The sequence below is a fragment of the Pan troglodytes genome, chromosome 2, assembly GCF_028858775.2.
Source record: "Pan troglodytes isolate AG18354 chromosome 2, NHGRI_mPanTro3-v2.0_pri, whole genome shotgun sequence".
NCBI classification, from domain to species: domain Eukaryota; kingdom Metazoa; phylum Chordata; class Mammalia; order Primates; family Hominidae; genus Pan; species Pan troglodytes.
Genome location: NC_086015.1, coordinates 131,438,409 through 131,459,433, shown reverse-complemented (window position 1 = coordinate 131,459,433; position 21,025 = coordinate 131,438,409). Strand labels below are relative to the sequence as shown.

The window sequence follows — 21,025 nt, the reverse complement described above, 5'->3', positions numbered from 1 at the left end:
TACACTCTTTTGTAATTTTGTACATAAACTTTATAACACAATTGGAAATATGTATCACAAGTTGTATACCATAATTCAATAGTGACACAAACCACCTAAAGTCAATGGTCAGACTCCATAGCTTAAGGGTACAGTCCCCAGCAAGACTGCTTTCACTTCAGATACCAGCCACCAGTTCAGGGGTCCCTAGGCCACCCACACTTCTGACAAGCTGGCTGCAAATCCAGAGGGTTTCCATGACCTCCTCAGGTTAGATAATTAACTAGAACAACTCACAGAATTCATGAAAGCACTATTCTTAGGATTACAGTTTTATTATAAGGGTAAGAATCAGGACCAGCCAAATGAAGAGACACATGGGGTGAAGCCTGGAAGGGCCCTAGATTCAGAGCTTTGGTGCCCTCTCCCTGTGCAGTCAGGGAAAATCACCCTCTGGGCATATCAATGTGTTTACCAATCAGGAAGCTCCCTGAACCTCAGTGTCCAGAGTTTTTACTGGGGTTTCATTACATAGGTATGACTGATTGAATTACTAGCCATGAGACTGAACTAAATTTCCAGCTCCCCAGAGGTCAGGAGGTCAGCCTGATATCATATGGCCCATAGGCCTAACCCTCTAATGACATGGTTGGTCTTTCAGGCATGACCAGTCCCCATCTTGAGTCATCTCCTTAGCATAAACTCAGCTGTGCCCCAAGGGCCCACCATGAGTAACAGAGACACAGTTATCACTCTGGAAATTCCAAGGGTTTTAGAAGCTCCAGGAACCTGGGACAAAGACCAGACAAATTCTTTATTATATATAATACAGCTAAAAAATGTTCATATATTCCTGTCCCTTCCTTCCTTTACAGAATATAAGGCCCCACCCATAAATCAAGCCATCTCATTTTTGGTAATCTGCTCTAAAGAATAATCTAAAGAATAATCTGAAATGCAAACAAATGTTCAACATGTTGTGGTTAAAGTATGTAATATTGTACACAGTGCATACATTCATCAAGAGTAGACAGATAAAGTATGGTAGAGCAGGACAATAAAATAATACAGAGCCATTAAACATGTTTTCAGAGAAAATATAATTATGGTATAGAAGAAGGCTCATGGTTCAAAACTTTGCTTAAATAAGGATCTAAAATTTTATACCCAGTAGAATCCCTACTAGGAAAAAAATGCCAAAATAGTTAACCCGAGTAACAGGTTAACAAATTATTCTTATTTCTTTCCTATAATTTGCTCTATTTTCCAGATTTTCAACATACATGAGTACTTCTATAGTAAAAAAAAAATACTTTAAGCTGGGCGCAGTGGCTCACATCTGTAATCCCAGCCCTTTGGGAAGCTGAGGCAGGCAGATCATCTGAGGTCAGGAGTTCGAGCCAGCGTGGCCAACATGGCGAAACCCCATCTCTACTAATATACAAAAATTAGCTGGCTGGAGTGGTGTGCACCTGTAATCCCAGCTACTGGGGAGGCTGGGGCATGAGAATAGCTTGAACCCCGGAGGGGGAGGTTGCAGTGAGCTGAGATCGTGCCACTGCACTCCAGCCTGGGTGACAGAGTGAGATTCTGTCTCAAAAAAAAAAAAAAAAAAAAACTTTGAAAAAACACACGAAGAATAAAACTACCTACCCTAACTTCCATGAAGCATTAATAAGATAATTAATCTGAAAGCACATGGCAATGACTGCATTTTTAATACATTTTTAATACTTAGAATTTCTTTTTGGTTTGTTTTCAAATTTATCTACCCTTTTTTCATAATGTCCTAATCTTGCTATAATTTCTATTCCTTTATTTACATTTCAAATATTCTTATTTTAAATTCTCTTTCAGATTGTTTTATGGTTTCTAGTTTCCAGGATCTGAGTTTTCCCACTTGAGAATCCATAGATTCTCTTTCTCATGGTGGTAATTTTCCCTGTATGCCTTGTAATTTTGTCTGTAAACTCCTCTTCAGCAAACGTTGTTTTCTGTGGGGGCTTGCACATGTGTGCAACTGTAAAGGCACCCCCATAGGGAGATCAGGGGCTACGGCAGCCCAGGGCCATAAGGAGTCACCAGTTTCTATGTTAATTTCTTGGCTGAGGATTTCCATTAGCACCAGTGATGCAGATATGAGGCCTGCATCTGAATCCATGCAATCTCAGGAATTCTGTCCTCTCCTGGGTGAAGGAAACTTTCTCAGCTCACCTCGCAAAGCAAGCAATTTAATCTCCACCAGTTACAGGCAACTTCTTGTCTTTTTTCTTAATTTACCAGGTGAACCTCACATCTCCAATCTGTATACCCCTGGAACTAACTGGCTTCCATTCATATTCCCTGCTGAGAATTTGACCTCCTTTTCTAGTCTAGCTCTTGAAGATGCTCCTTTCTTGCTTCTCCACCTGGCTGCATATTTTTTCTTCTCTTAGTGTTTCCTCACTTTATCCAGCATTTCAATGTGTTTGGGACACAAGGCTTCCAGCAGCAGCATGGCCCACCATGTTAACTGGAAGTCTGAAAGAACATGGTAAATTGCAAGGTGCAAGTGTGGCACACCTGTGATGTTTCTGAAGTTCTCCTGTGAGGGACATGCACTATCATGTTATTTTCAGCACTCAAAACACTGATGGAAACCAAATGTACTGAGAGTAACGAGAATTCACTTTGGTGAACAGAGAAATATAAACAGAGTTGTGTTGTAGACTCCATATCAAAAAGACTTGGACTTGAACCCTGGCACTGCCAGCTGTGCCATCTGGGGCTACTCATCTGTCCCACCGCCCAGCCACAGGGATAGCATAAGAACTGGCAGCAATGCACATACAGCACTGAAGAGGAAACACAGGCTTGAAGCCGGGTCTGTTGCAGGATACTCCCGGGAGGTTGGCCCTTTCTCGCCTGATCTGACAGCACACATTCAGGGACAGGCTGGCATCATTCTGTACTGGTTCCCTCAGGCAGGCACATAGTCAGGGCCTTAGAACAGTGAGTTAGAAGTGGGGAGCAGAAGGGCATAACATCTCTATGGGACTGGCACAGGAGGCTTCTTGCATGTGGAGGAATCCTCAGACTGCATGGCGGGTAGCATCCATAGCCATACTTCACCAGGGAATGGGGGGAAGCTGGCCAGCCGCACCTCTGAGAGTGTGTTGTGTTGTCTCTTGTTTCTTGTGACTCTCTCTGTGAAGCCCCATCATTTGACAGTAAAGACACCTTATGGTCTCTACGTGTGCTGGGGCTTTGGTATCAGTGATGGCACTGTCCACAATGAACAGCCACATAAACACCATGACGGAGCACTCAAGAGTGGGAGTAATTGAGATTATTCCTGGTTCCACCTCTAGAGAAGCAAAGTGTTCAATTCATTTAACTCCAAAGATATTTCCTGAAAGGAACTCAGGCACCTTTGCTTGGGAGCACAGACTCTGGAGCCAGAATGACTGGGTTCAAGTCTCTGCTCCACCACTTATGAAGCTAATGACTTTGTTAAGTTACTCACTCTCTCTGTCCCTCAGTTCCCTCATCTCCAGGAGTTGTAATCCTATAACTAGGACTAGATTTGTAGTGCTACCACATGGAGTTGTGGTCAGAAATATCTGTTACTGTATTAAAGTGCAGAGAACAGAGCTGCCACCGCAAATGCAAAGAGTTAACCATTTTTATTACTGCTATTCATTCTTTCTGCTCATACATGATATTTAGGAACAATACTGTATTCCTTGGACACAACTCTAAGTATAAAAGGGATAATTTTTTTCACTAATGACTTCAGACAGTAGGGTAGCACTGGGTCCCAGGGACACACTAGATGGGCACTCTTTCGATATTCATTTAGCCAAGAGTTTTTTTTTTTTTTTCTAGTGTCTATTACATGCCAAGCACTATGCTAAGGGAATGCAGCCATTTAATAAAACAAATAAGGTCCCTGTCCTCATGGAGTTTACATTCTAGTGTGAGATACAGATAATGAATAAATATTTTCTGCATAGCTTGTACAGAGAGATAAAAGCTGCACAGAAAATAAAACAGGATTATGGGATAAAGTGGTGGGAGGTGATGAGGATATTATTCTAAAAAGGGTAGTCAAGAAGGTTCCCTTGGAAGATAAAAGGGATGGGGAAACAGCAAGGAGAAGGCCCAAGTGAGGAGCAGGTCTGAGGGGGAGAAGGAAGACCCAAGTGGCTGCAGACAGCAAGCCAAATGGGGGTGACAGGAGTGGGCTGGGTCACCAGGAGCCTTGAAGGCTGCAGTATGGAGTCAGGATTGTATTTTACTGTTAACAGAAGGCCAAGGGCAGTTTTTCAAGTGGGGGAGTGATATAACCCTGATGGATGTTTTAAAAGGTCACTCTGTGCTGTGTGGACAATGTATATCAAAGGACAGAATGGCAACAGGGAGGCCAGAGGGCAGTTGCTGCCATCACTCCAATGGGAGATGAGGTGGCTGGGGCCAGGATAGCACTGGGGAAATGGTACCACTGCACCAAAGCACACTGCCTGAATGAGTCCGCTCAGCCATAGAGGGAGGCAAAGGCCGAGCAGAGGCATCCAGCACAGAACGTCCACTCCTCTGCTCAGGCCTCGGCATAGCCTCCTCTCGTGGTCTCTTCCAAGGTCCATCTCCCCACTGCACCGTGAGCTTCCTGACGGCAGGCGCTGGATATTATGTACAGAGCACAGTGCCCCACCATGTGCTGAAAGTTCTGAGGGAATGCCTAACTGAAGGAGGACATAAGAAAGAGAAGAATTCTTATGTTCCTTAGCAGGAAGTCTACAGATAATGTCTAAAGCCAAACAAAAAGTAGCACAATAAACATGGTGTAAAGATTATATAAAAATAATAAGCTAAGAGTTGCAAATGGTTGCCTTTGGGGTAGGGGAGGCTCTGTTCTTATTCACTTGCTTGTCCAGCTTCTTTACTAGCCCGTCAGCTCCAGGAGGGCTGAGTCCCTGCTCCTGACACACGCAGCACACTTAAGTGCCGAAACAATGAACAAGCAAACCAACGGCCAGTCCAGAATCACTCCTTCAAACCCCAAACCCAAGCCTCTGGAAACATACCAAAGGAATGTCTGAATGGACACATCTAAAGCAAGAATTAAACATAAATCAAGACGGTTGAGCAGCTTGAGTAGTCCACTCTAAGACATGGACACTGCGCTTGGCCCAGAAAGCTAGCCGCATCTGTTTGCTTAAAGCAACTAAGACAAAAATTGTTTTAAGTTACAGCTGGTGTCTGGCCACTCTATCAAGCACTTAAGATATAGAGCTGATTATTTTCTGGCAACAATGAAGAAAGAAAGGCTGAAAGTACGGTGTCCTGTTACCAGCTGTTTCCGGAGTAGTTCTTACAGTCTATGTCTGTGAAGGGGCCAGAGCCAACTGAAGAGGCCTATACATGAAACTTGTTGTGGTTTGTCTCTTTTTTCTTTCATTTTTCCCCTTATTAACTTAACTTACTTAAATCACAAAGAGTATAACCCTTTGGAGAGCACCTCTGTGTACTCTCACTGCTAGTTAAAAAGCCCCTTAAAAGGGGACTTGAAAAACCAAGAAAAGAAACATGTATCCACTGTGGTCTCTTGGTCTTTACCCATTTACTTGGATTCCAACGCACACTCTCCACTGACCTGCTGTGTGGCCTTGAGCAAACCCCTTAACCCCCTGAGCCTGTTTCCTCTTCTATAAAGCTAGGATGATGAAATGTACCTGAAAGAGTTGTGCAGCCAAGTGGAAAAATGTTCGCATAGTTCCAGGCACAAACCCTGAAATATAGAAGATGTTCCCTAATTAATATTTGACTCTTTCTCATGACTCACACCTCCCTGCTCCCCATGATGCTGAGGTTTCCCCTGAGGACTGTCCCCAAGACAATAATCACAGCAAGTGTGGAAAAGAAGACCACAGCCAAGGCAAGTCATATACATGGGCAGTGGGGGACCACGGGGAGCTATGCCTCAGGTGCTCGTGTATTCCTTTAATTCAAACATGTCAAATTAATTTGAACATGTTCAGGCAGGCCCTGGGGAAGGGAGCAGGCCCAGAGGGTCTAGGCCTAGGGTCCTGAGAGCCAAACCAATGGCCAAGGTGCACGTGAACACATTAAAGGGTCACAGGTCCTTAAGCCCTTCTGCTGGGAGATTGAGGGAGGCAGGATCCTGTCTTTCCTGTCTTTGGTTCTGCTATGGCAGCCTAAGGTGAATGAACAGGACACCACTACTACCCAACCCCATTTCACCCTGGGATGTCCACCAGTGAGCACATGGTGGACCCTTGGGTGACACTGAACCAGGGCTTTATGGCAGCCCCGTGTAGGCTAGGTGTCCCTTCATCCCTCCCCATCACTACCACCACAGACCTTACCTCTGTCCCACAGTGAGGGATGAGGATTACATTACTCTCCATCCTATCTCGCCCTATTGCTGTAAGGATCAACAAGTACGCATAGAAGGCCCTTAGAATGGTGACACACAAAGCAAAAGCTATCAGCTCTCATCACTAGCATCTACAGAGGTGAGATTAAAGGGTAACTTTTATTTTCTTCTTTCTATGTTATTTTCCAAAATTGGGATAAGAAAATGTACTTCATGATAAATATAAATACTTATAATAAAAATTATTATCTACTATAATACTAACATATGAATACTTGAGCTACATATGTACGTGTCCAGCCCAGGCAGCCAGAGTCTCCATCTATGAGGTCAAGTATCTGAAAAGTTTTCAGGATCACTGCCAAAGCCAGGGAACAAAGACTGTCCCTGCCTGCATCCCTTCCCAAAGTATTCTGTCCTACCTATAGCCCACTGCCTTCAATCAGTCACAACTATGGGGACCACATGGAGATCTGTCCCAAGAGTGCTCTAGTCAGAAACTGACCAATGTTGTGTGACCTCTGTGAGCAGGGCCAACAGGGCTCCCCTGAGGCTCTTGCAAGCAATTCACTGGGAAACAGGGCCAGTGAGCTGGGCACTGAGGCTAAGGGTGTGACAGACACCCCATGTACGGGCAGCCATCAGAGGACAGTACAGGCGTTGAGTGGGCTGGTCGAGGGGCAGAGGGGCAGGTGGGTGGGCAGGTAATGTGGCTGAGGCAGGTGGAAGGCCTAGCAGGGACATCACTGTGGCTGTCTGGTATGGACAGCCACCTGCTCCAACTTGGGCTTAGCATGCCCAGCCCAGGCACAGCTCTGCTGCTCCCAACAAATCCTTTTACTAGAGCCACCTTGAGCTAGTTTCGGCTTCTACAACCAATCAAGCCTAAACTGCAGCTCCAGATCTGCAGACTGGTTAGTGGACACGAAACCACCCCCCAGTGGAAAATGAGCTTGGTGACTGGCCAAGCTTTGATGTTCCTCCATCCCACAACTGGCCCGAGTCTCGATTTGTTTATTTTTCTGTATAACTTTTGCAGTGTTTCAACTAAATGGGACAGTTTTTATCAACAGTTTCCTGAGCAAGAAAAATAGCAGAATGCTTGGTTTGAAATGAAGACTGGTGGATCTGCTGGGCTGTGTGATGTATGAGAAATTCTCCTCCTCTGAGAGATTTGGAAACCCATGCAAGAACTATGCATCCCCATTGTTACGGAGACCTAGCACTCCACTGGCACAGGGTCTCTTTCCCTTTAGGATCGCCTCTCTCCCCTTCTCAGTCCCTAATGTTTAGACAGTAGGAACTGTGGTCCCAGCTCCAGGGATAGGCGTGGGACCTAGAGCTGGCCACTCAGTCTCTCCTGTGCTTTTTGCTGAACTAGGAAATATCTCTTTCTGTGAGAGGGGCAAACTTGGCAGAAAGCAAGCAGAATGGATGGCAGCTCTGCAATCTCACAGGAGCCGGGTGGCCTAAGAATTAAGCCAGCATGAGGTAAGCAATCCGGAAAATGGGGCAGTGTCCTAACAACATTATTTGAGGCCCTGGATCCAGCTGTGCTTAAAGCTAGTCCTCACAAACTTCCTGGTTTTAAGAATCAGTTTGGGGTGGATTTTTGTCCTTTATAACCACAGATTATAGACTAATACAGTGTATTAGCCCATATTTTAACAATGCAGTTCAACTCAAGCATCATTATTTTAATAGCTTTATAGCATGTTCCATGCCAGTGAACTGACTACTCATGTGCATCATCTCATCTGATCCATCGACGCTGTCCAAGGTGCACTATGACTACCCTTACTTCACAGACAGGATCCTATGAAGTAGTTAACTTCTGCCATCACCGTCATAATCATCATCATTTTATCCAAAGTCACACAGACACTAGGGAGTGGAGCCAGGATCCTAACCCAAGTCCTCTGAATTCAGACCCAGGTTCCTTCCCCCAGGGAAGGCCATGTTGCCTCTGTGTGCTCAATCTCATCTTAAATGCAGGCAGAGAGACACAAAAGGAGCTTCACCCCCTAACATTCAAGTGCATGCAATCACCTTCAAATAAGACATATATCCATGAACCAATTAGGGTTGCTGAGAGCCATAATATAATTGAGATCCCAAATGTGTGGTCCAGGTACTATTAACATGGCAGAAAGGCAAGGAGGTGAAGAGACTACACTTCAGGGCTGGATATTGGTGTATAATCTCACCAACATTATTACAACCACAATAATGAAATACTATGTCTTCTAATTCAACTCCTCACCAGCCACCTCAACTTTCCCACATCCATCTTCAACAAAGGTTTCTGATATTACATGATTTTGCTGTTACCTCCTCCTCCTCAGGAAAAGCATTCGCTGGTATCAGTGCACCCAGAGGAACACCAGATCGCAGCTGTAAGTGCTGCCCACCACCATCTTCAAAGAGCCTTCCTTATAGCTTTCAGGTGGCACAGAGCAAGATAATTTCCAGTTTCCCTCTGGGAAATGAAGAGATCCCAGGTAATTCTATAATCCTATCATACATCATTAATATTCTAGTGTTAACTGATGGCCTCTGGGCCTGTACTAGGTCATTTTCTATAGAATACATATCTTAACTGGTGGCCACAAATGGTTACTCAATGATTTCTGCCTCATTGAGACAAAAATTTCAATTTAGCCATCTCATTTTATATAACTAAGAAAACTGAATTTTTTGATCTCATATCATATTTTCTAACCAAGTTACATTATATTAGTATGTGTCACTGAATGATTTTTCTTAGGTCAAAAATTTTTCTTATCAAATTATAATACAAAATTAAAGATATGTTCCAGAAATGAAAAGTCAGCAAGGACTTCAAAAGGACTTGAAGGAAAGTCCCACAGCACAATGGTTCTCAAATGTTCATCATTCCTGGGCCACCATTACAAAATTAGCTGAAAGAACAGAATACTGAACACAGCACAGCCCTCGCCTCACTGCTGCCAGCTGTTAGCAGTATGCTACATTTGTGTGCATTCCTGCATGTTCTCGTTCTCTTTCCATATACATATATGTGAATATATATAATGCTGATATATAAAAAGGATTCCCAAACCATTTTAAAGCAGGTTACAGTTACAATGACACTGGAGCCCTTACCATCTGTCTTCTAAGAATTAGGAGATTCCCCTACCCAAGAAATTTAACACTGACTTATACCATATTACTTAATCTATTGCCTATATTCAAATTTCTCCCAATTGTCCCCATTATGTCTCTCAGAGGTGTTCTTTATATCTTCCAGATTTGTTGTCTTTAGTTTCCTTTAATCTAGAAGCATCACCTGCTCTTTACTTGGCTGAGGTTGGGGCAGGGAGGTTAGTTCTTTTGTGACTTTGACATTCTTGGAGAGTCTTGCCTGGTTTATTACTTACTTAATATTTTCCTTTAAATTGACTTTTTTTAAATACTAAAACTATAAAACCAAAAAGAAAGCAAAAACTTCCATAAAAAGTACAGATTTGATGTACTACTTATTTGATTTTTTTCTAACGTACATTAAAGTAAGTATGTGAGTTTAAAACTTGATGTGCCTGTCCACTGGTCTTCCCTCACATGGCCTGGCACTCCCCGTGAGACATGACCTCAACCCTGTTGGGTCCTGCCCAGCTTCACCTGACTCCCCCACAAGCAGGAGCTCAGCATCCCCAAGGGCCCTGGCACTGTGTAAGGCAGTTCCTGGGCTACAGAGCCCCTTCTTCCTCTGGATCGTTCAGGACCTACATGCCTGTGACCTCTACCATGTCTTGAATGGCACTGGGCCAGGTATCTGAAGTGTCAATTCTTCAGGTACAGACAAGAAAACAGGCTCATAGAGATTAAGCAGCTTACCCACACCCTCCAAATCAGCTAGACTGCATTTTCTACTACGCCAACTACATGCCAAGGACATGCCAAGCACTTTCTTCCTGTCACAGCTAAGGCTCCCCAGACCCTTCACCTGGTATCACCAACCAGGGGTATCACCAATCTCATGTTTCAGGTGAGGAGCCTAAGATCCGGAAGACGAAAGGTTTGCCCAGGCCACACAGCCTGTAAGTAATGCAGCAACTGCCACAACCCAGGTCTCGGACCTAGCGTCCTTGCTCTCCCTCCCACTCACCCTAGCCAAGGCTTCCCTTGGGAGAAATACCACCCATGAGGCAATGCAGAAGGTGTGGTGGGCAGCCAACCCCCACTGAGGGTCAATGAGAATTTGTCAGATTTGCTATTAAAACATGAGACCAAGGATGGAAACTGGCGCTGCAGATGTGTGCTAGCAGAGGACTGCTGCTCCCCGGGATGTGGCTGCCATGCTCCCAGGAAGGCAGCCCTGGAAGGAGCTGGCTGATGTGGCAGCGCCAGCCCATCACTGCCTGGGGAGGCTGGTGGCCAGCTTGAACTCCCAACACTCGTCCTGTTTATGCTTGCTTCATTTCATCATGTTGGCTTTGGCTCACTGTCCAAGCCCACAGAGACTATCTGAATTTTGATTCTGCTGTCTCAAAGAGGGTAGAAACTATACCTCCAAACATGCTTTTACTCCTCTCGAATGCCATTTTTAAAAACATTGAACAGAAGGCCAAAGCAAAAGCCCTGTTTCTAAACCAGATCTTCTCCATGTCGACATAGGGCTTTTAACCAATGTTCTTAGGATGTGACTGCTCAATCGGCTTTAAATCCTTCTCCTGGGTGGCCCTCACTCCATTACTTTATGCACTCAATATCAGGGAGAGGTACCAGCAGCTTTCCTGAGGTGAAGATCAAAAGCAGGGCTCTGAGTCCAACAAGAGCCCTCTGGGGCCCTTCCAGACCAGAGCACTTCTGTGAAGCAGAGGCCCAGAGGCTTACAGGCCAGCAGAAGCATGGTGGCTGGTCTCTAAGGAGTAACACATGAAGTTCACTCTGGTACTAAAGGCAGTGGCAGGAACACCTCTGATGAGGGTCAGCCCCTGTCCAGATATGAGCTGGGGCAGCTCCCCAGCCTCCCAGGGGCTCCCACAGCCTCCAAAGAAATCATAGACGTTTCCAAACTCCCATTTCACACCAACATTCTGTGAGTGTTAAGAAGTGTATGTATTTCTGGCTGGGTGCAGTGGCTCACGCCTGTAATGCCAGCACTTTGGGAGGCCGAGGCAGGCAGATCATGAGGTCAGGAGATCGAGACTATCCTGGCTAACATGGTGAAACCTTGTCTCTACTAAAAATACAAAAAAAAGTAGTCGGGCGTGGTGGCGGGCACCTGTAGTCCCAGCCACTGAGGAGGCTGAGGCAGGAGAATGGCATGAACCCGGGAGGCGGAGCTTGCAGTGAGCCAAGATCATGCCACTGCACTCCAGCCTGTGCAACACAGCGAGACTCTGTCTCAAAAAAAAAAGAAAAGAAAAGAAGTATATGTATTTCTTGCCAGGTGTGGTGGCTCACGCCTGTAATCCTAGCATGTTGGGAGGCTGAGGTGGGCAAATTGCCTGAACTCAGGAGTTTGAGACCATCCTGGGCAATATGGTGAAACCCAGTCTCTACAAAAAATACAAAAATTAGCTGGGCACAGTGGCATGCACCTGTAGTCCCAGCTACTTGGGGGGCTGAGGCATGAGAATCACTTGAACCAGGGAGGCAGAGGTTGCAGTGAGCCGAGATCACACCACTGTACTGAGATCACAGAGCAAGACTCTGTCTCCAGAAAAAAAAAAAGAAGTATATGTATTTCTCTTTTGGTCAGTCTAAATTTTTACATGTTGTATTGTCAAGTAACAGTATGTTATCTCTAGATACCTCATATTCATAACAGCCTTCCTAGAGCTTGGTGGTGTGGCTCACACCTGTAGTCCCAGCCACTCAAGAGGCTGAGTTGGGAGGATCCTTTGAACCCAGGAGTTCAAGGCTTCAAGGAGCTGTGATCATGCCACTACACTCCAGCCTGGACAACAGAGCAAGACCCTGTCTCTAAAATAAATAAAATAATAATAAATAGCCTTCCTACATTTCTGTAGAGGTGAGAGGAGGTTAACACACAACAACTAAGGGCAATAGCACCCATATTTTAAGCATATAGTATACCTTGGGCTAAGGCAGCTCTCTATGATCTCTAGTCCTCCAAAACACTCTGCAAAATGGATATTATTAACCCTGTTTTGCAAATGACAACATAGAGACTTAAGGACATGCCACTGTCCAGGCTTAAACAGCCAGTAAGCGACAGAGGATGTCTGACCACCAAGCTCTGGCTTTCCCACTACTCCTTTCAAGGCCATTTGGCAGTTGGCGAAGTCAGTCTAACAGATTGGCAGGACATTTTCATTTCTGCTGCCTAGAAAGCAGACAGAAATGGGCAGGAAAAAATGCCAGTGATGCCCAGCTGGCCTGATGCCTAAGTCTCTGAACCCTGACAGAAGGAGCTTTTCTGCAGAATATAAAAGGTCAGCAATCAGCATTTTCTATACCAAAATTCCCACCAAACACAAGAATGCTCAATGTCATGACACATGTGAATCAAGGCTTCTTTCATTCCAGGGGAAATCCGTAGGAATCGGCTGAATCTGAGGCTAGCTTTCTCCAAAAAAATTCAGAGATGTAATTGGGAAGCTAGAAGGAACTTAAAATAAACATTGCTGACTCTGGGCTCTGCCCTGTGCCACAATTATCCCAAGCACTCTACCACTAGTAACCTTCCCAATCATCCTTAAGGTTGGGGTTTACAATTTTTCACCGTCCAAAAAGGAAACCAAGATCCTAGATGTGAGGGGCAAAGCCATGGGTCATGCACAGATTTACCTGGCTCTAAAATCAGTTCTCTTTCCACACACCAGAGATCTGGAGTTACATACACATAATCCCTTACTCCCCTGGACACCTCCATACTGACTTCCTGCAGAAGCCTCAAGTCAGCGTGCCTCTCTGCCAACTACTCAATCTGCCTCTCTGCCAACTACCAACCTCAGTTTGAGCTGCTATGACCTCTCCAGGAGACCAAGCCAAGTCATTTCTGGGACCCCCTTCTCTGTTTGTCCCCCAGTCCTGCCATTCTCTCTACTAAATAACGAAACAGTTTCTCCTACCATTCTATGGGCATAGCCCCAAAGCCCAGACCTCTGCATTTCTCCCCTGGGCTTCTTTTTTTCTTAAACAATGGATTTCCTGCCTCCAGTCTTACCCATTCGGAACCACCACCATCCATAAAAGTACACAAACTGGCTTTCTAAAGCAAAGAAAGGTGCTCCTGTTTACAAGCCTTCAGTGGTTCCCCACTGCCCAGAGCAAAGTTTCCCAAAGTGGGAGATATTTTTGATGGCACACAGATCTGGCATTATATTGTAAGAAAATTATTAACATTTTGGTTATCTGTCCATTTCTTTGATTGAACGATGAGCAAGTCTCAACTGGGGACATAATCTACTTATTACCTCTCTAAAATACCCAAATCTCCCTTTATAACAAAAGCGAATCATAGCTCAAGTTCATAGTTTGTAGCTAGAATTTGACAACTGTTTGGTTTTCAGTGTGTGTGCGTGTATATATGTGTACTTGTGTACATACGTGTGTTTATTCTACTTTTGCAAAGGCTACTGGTTTTCCACTTGCCTTAGTGATGCAAAATTTCCTTATGATTATCTACAATTTAAAAATTGGATTATAAAAATATATTAAATCAGAATATATATGGCATTGAGCCTGTAAGAGAGATGTGAAGATGGTTCTAAAATGACTATAGTTTGAGTAAGACTGGCGCCTAGCCTTACCTAGCACCCAAAGGAGTTCTCCCAGAAGCTGGCCCATACCATCCAAGTTCCCCACATCTCTTCACTGTCTTCCCCTCCTACACTCCCCCTCTACTCAGACACACAAACCCACCATTTCCTGAATTAGCCATGGTCTTTCAAAGCTTCATGCCTCTGCAGGAGCTGTCTACCTTGCCTAAACCAGGTTTCCAAGAAAAGTCTCACCTAGTACAAACACTGTACCTCACTCTTTAAGATTCACGATACACCGAAGTGTATTAAGGATGAAAGGCTCTGAGAAGTTCTTTAAGGGGTGAGAGCAATTGCTGAACTGAGTTTAACCAGCATCTCTCAACTAATGGGTTCTCTTCTTTCCCCACATTAACATGCCATGGAACACATGTTCTACAAAGTATGCTTTGGGAAACACTGGCCTAGAATGTTCTCCTTTCCCCCGATCTGATCAAATTCTACTCTGAACTTATCCTTCAAGAATTCACTCAAATGTCATTTCTTTGAGAAGTCTTTCCTCCCTCCCCACATAGAATCAGTTGTTCTCTCTCATCTATGCTCCTATAAGACTGTGAATTCACAACGTATGGTTTAATTCATGGGAATTCAAAGGTAAGCATTCAGTGAGAAGTAGTGCAGGAGCTTTTGCCCAAAACTCCATTTAATAAGCCGACGTGCCAAAGTGACCCCTGAATTGTCGCAGTTCTCACAAGCCCCTCCCAATGTGGCCATCTCACTGGGTGAGCTGTGACTCTAACATCTGATAGAGATTTTTCATAAAACATAGCTCCTAAACATCAACCAACTGCTTCAGCTAGGCCCCACCTCAGACATAGCAATCCACTCAATGCCAGAGGAAACACTGGCCCCATGTGGAGCTCACTGAGGAGCAAGGCATTCATCTTCAACACAGCCCCTTCCCAAGGAATTTTCAAGGTCAATTCTGGCAACAGATTGCCTTGGGCACTAACACTACACCTGAACATTCTTCAGGTTGAAGGTGTGACTCCCTCCAGCACTCACTAGATAGAGTTTGTCTACAGTTTCAAGTCTCTCCCTCTAGACTATGAGCCCCATAAAAGCAGAACAATTTGGTCATTTTTCCTGAGCCTAACTTACAGTCATCATCCAATATCTATGACATCACGGACAGAAGGGAGAAAAAGAAGCGCAGGTCAATAGAGGTCAAGTAACTTGGGTGCCTGTTAGAGTGAAATCCGCAACAAAAAACTCTTAGTGTGCTAACAGGACCAAAGAGGCTTCCCGTCCAACCATCCGCCACTTAGAGGCAGAGACCAGCCTGTGCTGGAAACTTGAGGCAGCCCCACACTATGTGGGCTGCTCCATTTTAAATCACTTCCTTATCTGGATTGAGCCAAAATCCAACTTCCTGTAGTTTCCGTAGCAGTACTGATCCAGACTCCCGGCACAGAAAATTTCCCAACAGTGGGGACAAGAAATCTGGCATTTACCAAAGGAAAAAAAGAAACAGGCAGGTAGGCAACCTTCCCAGGTAATTCTGATGCTACCAACAGCCTAGCACCCCCTGTCAGAACTGAAATCTGGGGGTGCCACAGACAATAAGCCCTGAAGTCAGACCAGAAGTTCATTTGGCAGCCAGATGAATGTCGAAACTCTCTCTAGAACCTTTCAGAAATTCTCAGGGGTCCGTAATTATTAACAGAGATCTTCTCATCTAGAATTTTACTGAGCTGTCTACCCATTATCAGTCCTGGCTTAGTAAACTCCAAATGGAAATTCTGAACAGCAAAGAAGAAAAGCTTTGTCAGATAGCACCCTGTGTTCCTGCTTTGAATGCCAACATGGAACAAAAACATTAAGTCAAAAGAAAGGTCTAGTTTACGTTATCCTTATCTTGTTAAGCGTGTGTGTGTGTGTGTGTGTGTGTGTGCAATGTGTCTGTGGGAGAGGGGAAAGGCTTAAAGATGCAATGAGATTTTGACCCAATTTTGCAGATCTCAAAATTGGATCCTCACCTTAGCGACCCAAGAGTCCAAGCCTCCCTGGCAATTTATAATCGAGTGGGTGTTAAAAAACAAACAAGGTGGCTCCTCTTCATAGTTCACAGTTAACATAACCTCCTAGGGGAGCCACAAGATGGGCAACACACTCCAGAGACCTGCTCTCACAGAGCCAAGGGAAACTGAAGCCAGACAATTGAAAGCAAGGAGTCAGGAAGATGGAGGGAAGAAAATGGAGGGAGGGGGGAGGGAAAGAGAGAGATGGAGGGAGGAAGAGAGAGAAGGAAGAAGGGAAATAGAGGGAGAGAGGGGAGCAGGAAGGGAGGGCTGGCCATCTTTAAATACTGTTTTATAAGACTCTTACTCAAATTGAGCTAGGTTAGATGGTTCAGAATTAAGCAAGAAGCCCTGAATTATAGCAGTAGAAGTACTCTTCTTCACTCTGATATCCAAAGATGCAATTTTCTTGAACTAGGGCTCTTAAGGGGCCCCCTCAGCTGCAGGCAGAAGTGCTGCACGGGCCAGTCTGGGTCTGGAGAGTGAGCCTGTGTTTGGTGCGGACTCCTGGCTGTCCACCCACTGCTCTTCCTACAACTCCAGCTGCTCCCTTCTACACCTGGGCTTATTCTGTCTCCGGGCCAGCCGTGAGAAGTCGGCAGGGCAGCAGAAGTAAAGTGAAGTCCCCAACCCAGCTCTGCACTGTCTGTGTCTCAGCATCCTCATCTGTTAGACAGAGAGGAGCCCACCTACCTTACAGGTCACTATGAGGATCGAAATAATATGTTGAGCAACCAACGTTAATAAGCAAATCATAAAGGTGATTATTATATCTACCCTCTTTCTCTCATATCAAAAGGTTTTCACCTCTTCACACAGATCCATGGCCACTAAGAGAAACTACTGCCAGCAGCTGTGTTTTATACAGCTGTTTATGTGTCCTATTCTCATCATCTTTCCTTCAGGTAGGTCCAGTTTTCAAAACAGATTTGTGTTCTGTGCTCACACAGACAGAAGTGACTGGCTTGCTCCAAGCCAAGTTAATCCCACAGCAGAGATGGAACCTTTCCCAATACCCCTTCCTCTAATGCCTAGATTCAAGTTCAAAACGCGCCTGATAAAAACAAGGGTAATTTTGGGAGGTTAATGATTGGTCAAATGCCTCCAAGCAAGCCAAGCACAAAGAGGAGCTCCTGCCTCTTCCTGGAGGCCTAGGAGAATTCTAACACAGGCTTGTTTATAAATATTACCAGATTTTGCCCAGGGCAGATGGATCTAAGCTCTCTGGACAGTCTCTTCCCAGAAAGGTGTTCCAGATTGTGCCTCACACAATCCTGCTCCACACACCCACCATCATTCTCAGTTCCATGTCCCTTACAAGAACATAGGATATAAAATGAAATACCAGCATGATTTGTGGACTGCATTTATCCCCTACATCTTAACAGATTCTGAAATCAACATTACATTGCATTGTAAAATACTTAAAGAGTCGTTATTTTAACTTGAAAAAGGAGGACACAGACATGTTCCAAATGGGTTGCTACACTTGGCACACCCCACTCCCAAAATGCTGTACTGTCAATAATTCTTTACAAGAATAGTTTTTTAAAGGCATATAATTGTAATGCACTAAAGAATTCCTTAGCAGGCCAGGGCCTCCTGAAGTTATCTAGCCCATCTCTCAGCTCCAGGAAAGCCCTCCCTTTCAGACAACTATCCCAGTCACACAAAGCAAGCCAGATCTGTGGGATGAGGATTCAAGATAAATTAGGTCAAAGAATAAGCCTCTGGAAAAGCAAGAGTTTTCATAAAAATGGAAGCCTATGCTCAGCCTGCTCAGGCATTAGTAAATGTGGGAGAGGCTGACGGCAACTTAATGGTCTAATAAAATGTTTACACAGGGCGAAGGATTCTTACAGACAAACATTGCCTGAGATCAGCAGACCATTTGCTGGGGTCTGGAGATCCTATTATTAGGCAGATCTCACTGTGATGGCATTAATTGTGGGAGGGAACACACCCTCACCCTCATCACCCTGGGACTCTTCCTCAAGGGCACCCCCGCAGCAGGAGTCCAGCCTTGCTCTTCCCCTCATTAGGCTCAACTTGGCACCCTCTTTCCCTCCCTCCATCTCTGCACTGCTCAGAGGCACTGAAAAGGGGGCTTCTGTGTTTGTCTCCTCAGTAGACTGGGCAGGGGTCTTCCCAGATACATCTGAGTCCCTGAGCTCCACACAGGGCCTACATGGCCCAGAGGAGGGGTCCAATAATGTTCAGGTGACCAGATGAGTGAGCATACAAATGAACCAATCAATAAATGATTAAACAAGGGGATAACTGAATGAAGGAAGGGTGCCTATCCTCACTTTAATTAATTTTAACTAGTTCCTTCAACTAGTTAAAATTCCTTCAACTTTTTGAGCACCAACCTTATATCAAGTCACACAGAATTAGTAAACAGTGAATCAAATCTGCCTTATAACCTACAACTTCACAACTTCAGTTTGAACAACTCTTCTAGGGAAGCCCGTCACGCAGCAGACAAAAGTACCTAATGGGGAAGTGTAATAACTGGGCTCCTTTCTTTTGTATTATCATCCACGTAAATAAGTCTTTTATAATTCAGTTTTGAACCATTCTGTCACTTGATCAGGCAAAAATGGCTGGGTGGGTCTCAGTGAAGCACCAACTTGGGAGGGTCTCACTGAGCTCGGGAGGGTCTCACTGACGCACAGACTGCTCAGCACACTTACCATGCCCTGGGGAAGGCGGCATCCCAGGAGGGAACCAACACACATCCTGCTGCTGTCCAGGCACTGTGCAACCTGGCTTTGAACGTGGAGATGCTCCCAGGAAAGGAGTGGCTGGGAGCATCGTATTTGTTAATAAGAGATATTGATTCTTAAGAGCAACCCTAGGGAGGCCAGCTGAACACAGAGTAGTTAGACACTGTGACAAATAGCAAAACTCTGAAAGAACCCTACCTCAGACACAAGGAGAGAGAGGGAAATACCCAATCTTATGGCAAGCTAAAACAAGCAAGGAAATTCTGCCAAAAATTAAGAAATAAATGTCATAATTAAAGCAATACAAATATCAGTAACCATAGCAATAATAACAGTTAATATTTATTGAGAGTTGACTATGCAACAGGCTTTGTGTTAAGTACTTTACATACTAATTCATTAATCCTTACAATGACTGTCATAAGTACATACAATATTATTATCCTTATTTTACAGATAAGAAGCTGAGGTAAAAAGTGGGTAAGTCACCAGCTTAAGATCCCAAAACAAGCAAGTGATGGAGCCAGGATTCAAGTAGTATGGTGCTAGAATCTGTGCTCTTAATAGTTTTATTCCGTGACACTGTCCAGAATCTTCTATATTCCTTCCTTACAAAAGTTAACCACTGTTTACAAAGGACTTGTTCCTTGGGAATACATCACTTAATCTTAGAATATGCAAGTCACTGAGAAAATAGGACTCACTTCACAGAGCTGCTTTGCAGCCCACTTAGAGAACTATCTAATACAACACTCCTATAAATAACTCTAGTATTTCATTTACATTTGGTAACCATGTTTCCTGTTAAGAATTCCTGGGATTATTGATGTATTCCAAAACCAGGTTTCCTATCTAATGGAATGCCAAGCTTGATATTCAACTGGCCAAGTATAACAGTGGCTCAATTATTAAATCAATAAGATAGGTGGTATCAATTAATGGATTATCCTGGAAACTTCTGTTACAACTTTATCCTCAAAGCTCACACTCACTCCAAAATGTAGATATCCTCATGTTGCATGATAAAAAAAAGGTAGATACTGCCTGGGAAAAGTCCACCAGCTTTGAGGGCTAGCAGACCTGGCCCCAGCCTCGTTTCTGCCCCTACTGATGTCACCTGCAGCAGATGATTTACTTCCTACAGACCTCCATCTCCTCAGTGCTGTGGACTCACACCTAACACATGCAGGTGATCTAGCCCAGTGCCCGCACACAAGGGAGGTGGCTGACAGTGCTGGCTGACATTTGCCTTCCTTATTCCTGGACTTGTGTCCATCCCCTTCCTATGCCATCGCCAACACTCATCATCTTCCTCTGCCCAGGTGGAAACAATGACATCACTTTAAGGAAATAGCCTATCATGATTTAAGATCATGAATTAGAACACACCTGAAGGGAAATGTGAATGGCTTGGACTTTGCCATGATATAAGCATCACTAAATGGATAAAAATCAAATCACTTCCGTCAACAAATTCCATTAGGAAGTTGCCGATGAAACAAAGACTTTGCCATTCCTGCTGTTTCACAAATTGTCTCAAATTGCCAACATTTGGGTGTAACCATTCATTTATACTATCGACAATCTGTATTCTACCAACTGATTGATCCATGGGCCAAATAATCCACTCCTGGAAAATAAAAATCTACACGAACATGTTAAAACCATGTTAAAAAATATATTGGGTGAGGCTGAGGCAATGTTTAGAGGGAAATTTATAGCTTTTTATGTTTAATATTCAAAAAAATCAATCAGTATAATTCCCCACACTAACGGAATGAAGAAGAAAAACTATAAAATCATTTCAGTGGATGCAGAAAAAGCACTTGACAAAATTTAACAACCACTCCTGATAAAACATTCACCACACTAGGAACAGGAGGAATTTCCTCAACACAGTAAAGGATGTGTATGGAAAAACCCACAGCTAACACCATACTTACTAGAGAAATATGAAATGATTTGTCACCATGATCAGAACGAGGCAAGGATGTCCACTCTCACCACTTCTACTCAACATTTTACTGGAAGTTGTAGCCAGTGTAATAAGTCAAGAAAAAGAACATAAAGGTTAGAAAAAGGTATAAAGAGTAGAAACAAAGAAGTAAAACTATCTTTATTCTTAGCTGACATGATTTTTTATGTAGGAAATCCTAAGGAGTC

At 44.2% G+C, this 21,025-nt stretch overlaps 1 protein-coding gene across 17 annotated transcripts in view; it reads right to left on the bottom strand.

Moving 5' to 3' along the window:
• EEFSEC (eukaryotic elongation factor, selenocysteine-tRNA specific) overlaps positions 1-21,025 on the bottom strand; it is a 284,050-nt gene that overhangs the window by 214,110 nt on the left and 48,915 nt on the right. For 2 of the 17 annotated variants that reach the window (XM_054680974.1, XM_016940175.3), the window contains exon 1: positions 5,694-5,811. The exons of 14 other annotated variants lie outside the window; for them this stretch is intronic. In XM_054680974.1, the coding sequence (XP_054536949.1) occupies positions 5,694-5,796 (103 nt within the window). In that variant the 5' untranslated portion in view covers positions 5,797-5,811. Of the gene's footprint in view, positions 1-5,693; positions 5,812-20,805; positions 20,887-21,025 lie in introns of those variants that run through there. One more of the 17 variants, XM_063806208.1, reaches the window with a different exon arrangement.